Below are 11,629 nucleotides of genomic sequence, written 5' to 3' on the forward strand. Positions count from 1 at the left end.
AGATCCATAGTCACAAAGAGCTTCCTCAAATTCTACTCCAGCTATGGAACATGGAAAAGCAAACTTTCCAGGGTCATCAACCTTAGGCAACACCTTCAGGTGTCTAGGTGGAATCGGATAGGGAACCTTAGGAACATAGACTCGCACTGGTGGAATATCAGTAGATCTGTCGGGAGCGGGAGCAGTCGCGGGAGTAGTCACTCTAGAGCTAGCAGACTGCTCTGTTCTCTGTTCTGTGCCCAGAACAGTCTCAGCGAACAGTTGTTCCGCTTGTTTTTCCTCAGATTTCTCACGTCTCTGCTCGGTTGCATTACAGTGCTCAACCCTAGGATTCATCACACTCTTTCCACGAATGATCTCTTGCTGCCTTTTAACAGTTTCAGCAGTTTGAGCAAGCTGAACATCAATCATCTTTATGTGGTTGCTCACAGTATCATATTTTGAATTCAGCTCAGTGAACATGCTGTCCATCCTGGTGTTGATGTCTGTGGTAACCTGATTCAGTGTCTTGACCTGAAACTGCTGGCTCTGGAGCATCTGCTGCATCATAATGTTCAGATTTTTCAGATCATCTGGCAGACTATTCCCTGCAATTCGAGAACTCGCGGCTGGAACAGCTTGCTGATTGCTCTGCGGGATGGTGTTCTGATACCCAGATCCTTGTGCCTGGTTGTTCTGCAGTAGCTGATCGACCTTAGCTGTTAGCTCATCAATTTTTTGGGTTCCAACACTGTTCACTACCTTGGAGCGATCGCTATCATTGTTCTCATTAGCAGAACTAGCAGCCATGTTCTCAATCAACTCAAATGCTCCATGAGTGGTCTGAGTCATGAAATCTTCTTTGCTCGCACAATTTAGAGCACTTTGGTATTTCCAGTCTACTCCATCATAGAAAATGCCCAAGAGGTAATCATCATCAAAACCATGGTGAGGGCACTCTCTGCGGTAGTCATTGAAGCGGCTCCCATGCATCACAAAAAGGCTCATCATGGAGCTGTCTGAATGAGGTGATCTTGTTCCTCAATGTAGCTGTTCTCGCCTTAGAGTAGAAATGGTTGAGGAACGCAGATCGGACCTGTTCCTATGAAGTGAGAGAGCCGGTACGAGAGAGTTCAACCACCGTGCAGCTTTTCCAGCAAGAGAGAATGGGAATATCATGCACTTGATGTAGTCTGGTGGCACACCATTCGCACGAGTGAAACTGCAGACTTTTTCGAAATTCTCAATATGCTCCATTGGAATTTCTGCAGAGAGACCAGAGAACACCTTTCTCTGCACCAGATCAATCAGAGCAGGCTTGATCTCGAAGTCCTGCCTGGTGCAGAGTGGTGGAACAATGGCAGAGCGCGTAGTAGGAATGTTCCGCGGAAGGTTTCTCTCCCCAATCAGAACAGTCTGCGCCGCCTGTTCCTGCTCACAAGAGCAGCCTGTTGAGCAGCTTGTTGTGCAGCTGCTTGCTGAGCTTGGATGGTCTGCTGCATTTGTAGCATATGCTGTTGCATCAGTTGCATTGCTGCAGCGAGATCATCCTGTTGGCCGTGATCACCCATGGTGGTTTTGGTCGGCCTTGGTTGTTGTCTGTTTTGTCTTTCCAAACCTTGCGATCTCCTGCAACAAAGAGAAAAGAGCAAGTTAGAGGTCTTAGACTAAATAAATAACCGAAAAATAAAGGTAAAAAGATGGACCCCGGCAACGGCGCCAAATTTGATATTACGTGTATACGCACACCAATTAACCTAATGTGCACACTACCACAATCGAATGGTATGTCGATGTAGCACTTTAGGATCAAATCCACAGAGACCAACTCTTACACTTTATTTCTAATTGATCAATACTTAGCTAAAACAAATATGGGGTTTTGATTGATTTGGTAACGTGAGGAACAAGTAAAATAATGCAAATGTAAATTCAATTTAAAAAGAAGCCAGCCTAGGGTTATTTCATCGGGTGCTAATACTTGTGAGCCAAACAATTATTCAAGCATAGTTAAGTGTAAGTCTAGAACTCGGATCACTCAAGTAGAACAGCCCACTGTCGTGGTACTGCTCCCTATGCTGATCGATCTCACCGTCTAACTGTTGTTGAGGTGAGAAGCGATCGCAAGCAATATAGACCAGGTCCGATAGGTTCACAAAACACCCTAATATCTACTTTTGCTAGGGATGCAATGCTCATTCATAATATGTCTAGAAACCTAAGCACTTTTGATGATCAGATTAAACCTATGATCTAACATTAAGCGGCCAGTTTAATGCAAGCAGAAAGAATGGTTATGAATGAAGACAATCGAGTGATTCACTTATCTATGTTTAGCTCACGAAATCAGCACCCTAGAACCCTAGACAAGCTAGCCGACTGCTCAGCCATGACACAAGAGATCAAAGACATGGATACTGAATAATACTTCATAAAAATAACAGAAACAAACAGAGGGTTCAGGATAATCTTCTCTATGGAGAGAGAGATGGAGCCTTCTCCCTTTACAATAAGCAAATCCAATAATCTCAAAGTCTCCAATGGTTTCTTGTGTCTAGAATAGCGTAGAATGATAAAGAGTAATAGAAAAATAAGATATATCCAAGCCACAGGCTGCTGGGAGAGAAAAACAAGGTAATTAGGACAAATCCCGAGATGTTGTATTTTCCTTATTCGTCGGGAATGATAGTGCTCAAATTACCCAGTAGAGCTTACTCTCTCAAATAAGAGGTACAGCTGTAGTACTTAGGGATCGAATCACGAGGAGCTAGGGAACCAATTAAATAAAATCTACTAATCAATCCTAGGTGAAGTTGGTTTATATGATAGAAATAAAAGTAACAATTCCTAAATGAGCAAGGTAGTTGCTCTAACTAACAATATGATGGGTTGTTTAAATGTGATAAAGAGTGCTAGACATAGAGGTTTTATTCAGGAATGGAGATTATAATTTCGATAAATTCTTTAACAAGTTGCTTGCATGATACTATAGATCTCAGCCGCTTAACTCAAGTGATGTATCACTGGTTAAATAATCTAGATCTCTGGCCTCAACTGTTGTATGTTGACACAGAAAAAGAGTCGATCGATATCCTTTTGAGATATCGATCGATACACCTTTCGCTCGGCGATCGATTCACCTGTCGGGATATCGATCGACGGCTTCTAGATATGCCTAGGCGCGAGCCGATAATGAACACTAGGTCTCAAGGAGGGCTGTCGCTCTTCTCAACGGGAGACAAGCTAGCTCAAATGGATAATTCAAGATAATCAAAGATCCTAGTGATCTATATTCTAGTTAGCTAATCTAGAACAAGCATAGGGTGCAATTCATTTGATGAGTACCACAACTTAGCAATTAGGGTTTGGGGCTAATCCCACAAACCTATTTAAACCCTAGATCTAACAAGTAGACTACTCAGACATAGTTAAGCAATTCATGACAATGGATAGATGAAAGAATTGCATAGATAGAAATAAGTAGAAATACAAAAGGAGATGAGAAATCTCTCCAATCTCTCCAAACAAATAAAAATCTAGTCTCTCTTTCACACTGTCTGCTTTTCTCTGAGTTGTTCAAAGCTTGCTTCTCTCGAAGTTGCCGTCAAAAAACACTTACCAGGAATATTTAAGCATTTCCATTAGGATAAAAACTCGTCAGGGGCAATCTCGTAATTTGATGAAGTCTTGGTGAAGTAGTCGGCTAAACCATTTCGTCCTCTATATCGATCGACAACACAAGATGTGTATCGATCGATTATAATCTTCTAGTACGCGGATCTTCTCAGCTACATCGATTGACAACTCTGGATGAGTATCGATCGACTATAATCGCAATGTTGACTTCCGACCTTGTCTTGAATGGTCAACTCGGGTGTATCATCTCTTGTACTCCAAAATGCTCCAAAAACATCACTTTCTCATGAAATGCTCCTTAACCTGAAAACATACCTAACAGGCTAGAAAACAGATTAAATATATAATAAAATACTAGTATACCATGGTTAAAAACATGTAAAATCCATGGTATATCAACTCCCCCAGACTTACTTGATAGTGCTCAAATTACCCAGTAGAGCTTACTCTCTCAAATAAGAGGTACAGCTGTAGTACTTAGGGATCAAATCACGAGGAGCTAGGGAACCAATTAAATAAAATCTACTAATCAATCCTAGGCAAGGTTGGTTTATATGATAGAAATGAAAATAACAATTCCTAAAATGAGCAAGGTAGTTGCTCTAACTAACAATATGATGGGTTGTTTAAATGCGATAAAGAGTGCTAGACATAGGGTTTCTACTCAAGAATGGAGATTATAATCTCTATAAATGCTTTAACAAGTTGCTTGCATGATACTATAGATCTCAGCCGCTTAACATATCTGATGAATCACTGGTTAAAATATCTAGATCTCTGGCCACAGCTTTCGCATGATGACACAGAAAAAGAGTCGGTCGATATCCTTTTGAGATATCGAGCGATACACCTTTCGCGGCACCGATCGATTCACCTGTCGGGATATCGATCGACGGCTTCTAGATCTGCCTAGGCGCGAGCCGAATATGACCACAAGGTCTCAAGGAGGAACTGTCGTTCTTCTCAACGGCAGACAGGCATCGCTCAAATGGATAATTCAAGATAATCTAAGATCCTAGTGATATCTGTTCTAGTTAGCTAATCTAAAACAAGCATAGGGTACAATCCATTTGATGAGTATCACAACTTAGCAATTATAGTTTGGGGCTAATCTCACAAACCTATTTAAACCCTAGATCTAACAAGTAGACTACTCAGATATAGCTAAGCAATTCATAACAATAGATAGATGAAAGAATTGCATAGATAGAATAAAGTAGAAATACAAAGGGAGATGAGAAATCTCTTCAATCTCTCAAACACAAATAAAACTCTAGTCTCTCTCTCACACTCTCTGCTTTGAGGGTTGTTAAAATCTTGCTTCTTTCGAAGGTTGCCGTCAAAAACACTTTGCAGGAGTATTTAAGCATTTCCATTAGGTTAAAAAACTCGTCAGGGGCAATCTCGTAATTTGGTGAAGTCTTGGTGAAGTAGTCGGCTAAACCATTTCGTCCTCGATATCGATCGACAACACTAAATGTGTGTCGATCGATTATAATCTTCTAGTACGCGGATCTTCTCAGCTACATCGATCGACGACTCAAGATGAGTATCGATCGATTATAATCGCAATGTTGACTTCCGACTTAGTCTTGAATGGTCAACTCGGGTGTATCATCTTTTGCACTTCAAAATGCTCCAAAAACATCACTTTCTCACAAAATGCTCCTGAACCTGAAAACATACCTAACAGGCTAGAAAACAGATTAAATATATAATAAAATACTAGTATACCATGGTTAAAAACGGGTAAAATCCATGGTATATCATTACTCCTTTGCTTGTCCTCAAGCAAAAACAGTAGTCTTTGGAAAAGCTTTGAAAACAGCAGGAACTCAAAGATTCAAAATATTGAAGTCATCACTCTATGGGTTTGCAATTCATATCTAAACATTATAATCACAAAAGTTCATTATGCCTTATCCTAACTTAGCAACCAAACTCATCTAGTCAACAACTTAGCAAATCTCATCTGACATTCCCCTCTACTAACCTCATTTCTTAACATAAAATAAAAGTGCAGGCTTTACCTTATGAGTATCGATCAAAGGACACATGGATTCAACTCAAACAAGTATCTGAACACACAGGTAGTCTTCTCTGATCCCTTTCTCCCCTCATCTCTCTTCTCTGAATCTCTTATTAGTTTCAATTTCAACAGGTTTCGATGCCACAAAGGTCATCTAGTCCATCTCATTGACATTTGCATTGTAACTCATACATTTTGACAAAGTGTAGCGAATAATGAGGTCTTTGGTAATTTACCTATCCCTCGTTTCCACAATGTGTGATCATCCTTGAGATTTAGAATACTGGGGTCGCAGGAGACACTCCTACCCCTCTGCCTCTCAAAAAATCATTTCAGTCTTTTATAACATAAATTTAGATCTTGAGACGCTGAAGAGAGAGAAGGAAGGGAACCAGAAACACACAGACTTTTTACCTTTCAGACTTTTAAGAGGATTCCGATCCAGTGATTTCCAAGCCCCAAGACAAGCAAATAAGTCAATATTAGTGTTGGAGGTCAGCTTTGGTTCCTTCAAACAATCTTAGCTAGTGAATATAGATGACATGTGATATCACTCAAATTACCCTAACAAGTGATCTTACTCTCTCAAATAAGAGGTTCGATTGTAGTATTTAGGGATCGAATCCACAGAGAGCTAGGGCACACACTAAACTATGAATATTAAGATTTAACTAGGCGAACAGTTATAAAGCAGTAAATATGAATGTAATAAATAAATGAAAGCAAAGTGAACAAGGCAGTTGTTTAGAAGGTAACTAAGAGTTGTTTTATGGAAGGATGGTAGCTAGATCTAGGGTTTCTATTCAGGTTGGAATTATAATGATATAGATACTAAATTATGATAATATAGAACTCAACTATAAGAATAACATATCAACTCTCGTTGTATAGGTTATCTATTACTAGATCCAATGATCTCACATGTCGGGATGATCAATTAGAAAGTGTCGATCGATGACTCTATAGGAGTATCGATCGATACACCTTTCGCTTCGTCGATCGATTCACCTGTCGGGATATCGATCGACGCGCTTCTAGTAGGCTTAATGCGCGGGTTGAATATATGTTCGCTAGGGTTTCTAAACCAGCTCTCGCTGTTATCTAGCAATCCTAGATCAGAGAAGACAAGTCAGATAAGAGACCAAGCTCTCGCTTGTGCCTAATGATTCTATGATCAAGTTCAAGTTAATTACTCAAGAACAAGCATTAAGAATAGTCTCAATGATTAGTACCACAACTTAGCAATTCTATATTTGGGGCTAATCCCTTATAACCTATCGGAACCCTAAACCTAACAGGTGGATCTACTCACATGATAGTTGTCACAGAAATCATAGATGAGTAGATGAAATTGCAATAGAATAGATATAAAAACCAAAGGAGTTCCAAGAGGAATCTGAAGGAGTTCCTATCTTCTCTCCTAAACTAAGAACAATTAAAATAAGATAGCGTAGAAAGTGTAGCCGTCAACAATGGCTTAAAAATAACATAAATAGGATTTCTGGTCGTCAAGGGTATTTTGGTAACTTTGTGGTGACTCCTGGGCTTCAGTTGGTCATTAAATATACTCAGCCCACATTCTGATGTCTCTGTAGATCGACATGCAGTGTGCTGTATCGATCGACATACAATCCTCTTCTCGACAGTCTTCTCTCGCGAGGCAGACTGACCACTCTTCGGTAAAACGGGCATAACGTCCGATCTAACCGTTGGATTGATCTCAAACCGGTGGCAGTGGAAAGCTAACACAAATCTATATATCGTGTCAAAAGATGGGCGAAATCCAACGGTGGGAAGGTCTCTATAGAGAGCTAAACATCTGAAGCGTCTATGCAGTTCTGCATTGCGAAAGACTCCAAAAGGCACCAAAATCACCATATTTCTCCAAATCGTCCCTGAACCTGTAAATACTCTAAATAGACTCCAATACATAATAAATAGTATATAAAACACTTATATATCATGGGTAAAAATGGGTAAAATCCATGGTATATCAACTCCCCCAGACTTATCCTTTTGCTTGTCCTCAAGCAAAACCAACAGACAGTTTCTCTGAAAGAGGTTTGAAAACAGCAGGGACTCGAAGGATTTTAAAAACTCAGTTCATCATCTCTCTAGTTGTGCAAACCAAATAATTAAACATCCTAACCTTAGAAGCACATCATACCATATCCTAGTATCGCAACCAAATTCCACTAGTTCCACAACCTAACAAATCATGTCTGACAATCCCCTCTACTAACCTCATTTCTTGCATAAAAATAAAAGTGTAGGCTTTACCTTGGGAGTATCGATCAAAGGACACATGGATTCAACTCAAACAAGTTTCTGAACACACAGGTAGTCTTCTCTGATCCCTTTCTCCCCTCATCTCTCTTCTCTGAATCTCTTATTAGTTTCAATTTCAACAGGTTTCGATGCCAACACAGGTCATCTGGTCTATCTCATTGACATTGCATTTGTAACTCATACATTTTGACAAAGTGTAGCGAATAATGGGGTCACAGGTAATTTATCTATCCCTCGTTTCCACAATGTGTGATCATCCTTGAGATTTAGAATAATGGGGTCGCAGGAGACACTCCTACCCCTCTGCCTCTCAAGAAATCATTTCAATCTTTTATAACATAAAACTTAGATTTCTGAGATGCCGAAGAGAGAGAATGAAGGGAACCAGAAACACACAGACTTTTTACCTTCCAGACTTGTAAGAGGAATCCGATCCTATGTATACCAAGCCCAAAGACAAGCAAATCATGTAAAATTAGGTTGGAGGTCAGCTTTGGTTCCTTCAAACAATCTCAGCAAGTGCAAACATAGTTGACAGGTTGATCCACTTTAGTATCTCTAGTACTTCTGCAGTTAGTAAGTCTAAGACTGGTCTAAAGAGTGGTTAGATGACAAGTAATAAATCGATTAAGATATATCCCCTTCTTGACTCAATAAAAACTTTTTGAAAACATTTTAAATAAGACACATAAAGTAAATAACCATTAGTAATCCCCCAGACTTAAATTACACTGTCCCCAGTGTAAAAAAGTCGGTGGTAGGTTGAAAATTATAAAGCAATAGCACAAAATTAGCAAGTAAGAACGATATACCAGCTCGCCAATGGCGGTGACGATCGACACAATGAAGTATCAATTGATCGTTGAAGATGAAGCGCTGTCGAACGATATCGATATGGTCTCACCAGTCGATGGCTAAGGAGATCGTTTGACACAATGAAGAGACAATCGATCGTGTGATATGAAGTGCTGGCGATCGATATCGAGCTGGTCTCATCGGGCGATGTGCTAAGCAATCGTTTACATGGATCCTTTTTTTTTTTACTAACTAAAACACAATATCAGTAGAACCTCCCCCAGACTTAAATAACACTATAATAGTGTTATCAAGTCGGAAATTGGTGAGAAATAAACCATAAGTACTCAATTTAATAAGTTAGAACGAAATACCTGACCGGAATAGATGTTGATCGATGTAAATGTGTTGTCATCGGTCGTGGCAGATTTGGTTATGTCGATCGATATCGACTTCTTCTCGTCGGACGATATTATGGCAATCGTTTACTCGGGTCCCTATTCTAAATAGCTAATCTAAATTATAATATTAGTACGACCTCCCTTAAACTTAAACAACATTGTTACCAGTGTTATACAGTCTAAGATTGGTGAAAGAATAAATCATAAGGACAATAATTAACAACGAAAAACAGTATACCTAACTTTGATGTGAATATTGACCAACACAGTTAAGTGGCGATCGATACTCTTGATGCTCTATCGATCAACACAATTAAGTGGCGATCGATCAATGCTATTAATGCTCTGTCGACCGATGCTGCGCAGTCATAGGTCGATGTTGGTAGATCAAGTTTCTTCCTTGGATCCTTCCTTTTGATTACCTGATATATAAAACATTAAAACAAACAGTAATAGATAAATATAAAACCAATTTTTTTTTTTTTCGGATTAACAGTGACTATGCTACAGTAGCGTTGCTACAGTGATTCTGCTACAGTAACTCTGCTACAGTGTCGATCGATGTCCTCGCTACAGTGTCGCTCAGCACTGTTGCTACAGTGTCGCTCGGCACTGTTGCTACAGTGTCGCTCGGCACTGTTCGCTCGGCACTGTTGGTACAGTGTTGCTCGGCACTGTTGCTACAGTGTCGGGCGTAGTTTTCATCTCTTTCTTTTTTTTTTTTGTTTACTTTTTTTTTTTTTTTTAACCTAACAGTGGGTTGCCTCCCACTCAGCGCTTATTTTTAGTCATTAGCTTGACTTTTGGAGGTCTGATTTAATCTGGATGAGAATGTGAACTTGCTCCAAAACAAGATTTTGTGTCTCTCTTCCTCATTTGGTTGATGCAGTTGATGAAAGCTCTTACAGACGCTTCCCCTTTGTCTCTCAGTTTTGGATCAGATAGCACTCTAACCTTAGCAAAAGAAGCTGGACCTCCTCTGCGGCGCACTCTACACTCAAGACTTTCCTCCTGACACTGAGAAGGGACCAGTGATAGAGAATATGCATCTATATTCCTTTTCATTTTCTTCTTCCTCTTTCTAGGTCTTCCCCCAGACTTAGACTTTTCAGTCTTGTTCTGTTCTGAAATTTGGATGCTCTCGACCGATTCTAAAGGTTCTGTGTCGGTCGATTTGTTAGGCTCCTTGTCGACCGATCTTGAAAGTTGAATGTCGATCGATGTTGATCCTGATTTTGCAAGCTCGCGATCTGCATATGTTTGAGGTGCTGGATCTTCAAACATCTCTATGTATGAAATCAAATCTTCACTTTTCTTCTTCTCCACAGGATCATAGAAGACATTTTCATCAACATTAGTTAGGCACATCCTATTCTTCTTAAGATCACAAACTGCTCCCACTGTAGCCATGAAGGCTCTTCCAAGAAGAAGGGGAGATGTCCTGCCTGATTTGAGCTCCACGACATGAAAATCCACAGGAATAGTGCATTCTCCTATCTCCACTTTAACATTCTTGATCATGCCTGCTGAGTTTGCTTTGGAGTTATCAACGAAAGCAAAACTATCTTTTGAAGGCTCCATTTTTAATCCTAATACTTCAGCAGTGTCTATAGCCATGATGCTCACTGCAGATCTAATATCGCAGAGGGCGTTTGGCAAATCGTGGTTATTTATAGAGCATGGAATCAGAAACTTTCCAGGATCTTGTTCCTTCTTTAGAGTCCTCTTAGGCTTACGGCCGACCTTGTTGAATAATATCTCCATGTCCTTTTCTGTCTCTCTGCTCTCTCTGAAGAAATTACCAAGTCTGTACTTATAATAAGCTTCCTCAAAAGTCATACCCTTAGGAACTCTCTTCACCCTCTTGTGACATCCATCAACTTCAGCTTTGTTAGCTTCTCTCCTCAGGTGTTTGGGAACATACAGTTTCTTAGTTTTCGACCTCATCCCAATATGAATCACTTCTTTTGTTGCCTGCCGTTCCATGACAGGTTCATGTCCGTCCATTTGGTGTCGATCGATACCAGGTGGATGTCGTCGATCGACACTTTCAACGAAAGAAGTTTCAACTAGCGTCAATTGCTTTTGGTCTGGTGCATCTGCAGGTTGCTGTCTGGTCTTCTCCATTGTCTTTAAGCAAACTGGCGTCTGAGATGGGTTGCGAGTTGCATTCGAACCGTGGGCATAAGGGTCTGGTAAACACACTAGATTTGTAGTGAACCGCTGTCGATCGATGCTTTCCCGTGGAGGTCGATCGATAACGTTTTGTTTGTGTTGCTCGACGTCATATGTTTTAGCATGGTACAGGATGGGAGGATGTGGGTGTTGAGCAGCGAAATCTGAGTGGCTCTGTATTTGAACAGCACTGCATGACCCTAAAAGTGGTGTCGATCGATGTTCAGCTGATGGTGTAGATCGACACAAGTATGAGCTACCAATGGACATGCAACTTTCGACTAAAAAGACTTCTTCTTCCAACTTCTCATGTTTGATTACTTCC

General features: G+C 40.3%; 1 protein-coding gene and 1 non-coding gene across 2 annotated transcripts; one reads left to right on the forward strand and one right to left on the reverse strand.

Moving 5' to 3' along the window:
* Window positions 1-919: 919 nt before the first annotated feature.
* Window positions 920-1,027, forward strand: LOC130512124 (small nucleolar RNA R71). Its single transcript, XR_008945685.1, has one exon. It is a non-coding gene; the product is annotated as a small nucleolar RNA R71 (small nucleolar RNA).
* A 358-nt stretch (window positions 1,028-1,385) lies between these two features.
* On the reverse strand, window positions 1,386-11,256 carry LOC130511187 (uncharacterized). Its single transcript, XM_057008064.1, has 3 exons — window positions 10,235-11,256; window positions 10,084-10,146; window positions 1,386-1,608 (listed from the first exon to the last, which is right to left on the reverse strand). The coding sequence occupies exons 1-3, from the start codon at window positions 11,254-11,256 to the stop codon at window positions 1,386-1,388; spliced, it is 1,308 nt and encodes a 435-aa protein (XP_056864044.1).
* Between the last annotated feature and the right edge of the window lie 373 nt (window positions 11,257-11,629).

Source organism: Raphanus sativus, chromosome 4, assembly GCF_000801105.2.
Source record: "Raphanus sativus cultivar WK10039 chromosome 4, ASM80110v3, whole genome shotgun sequence".
Lineage (NCBI taxonomy): Eukaryota > Viridiplantae > Streptophyta > Magnoliopsida > Brassicales > Brassicaceae > Raphanus > Raphanus sativus.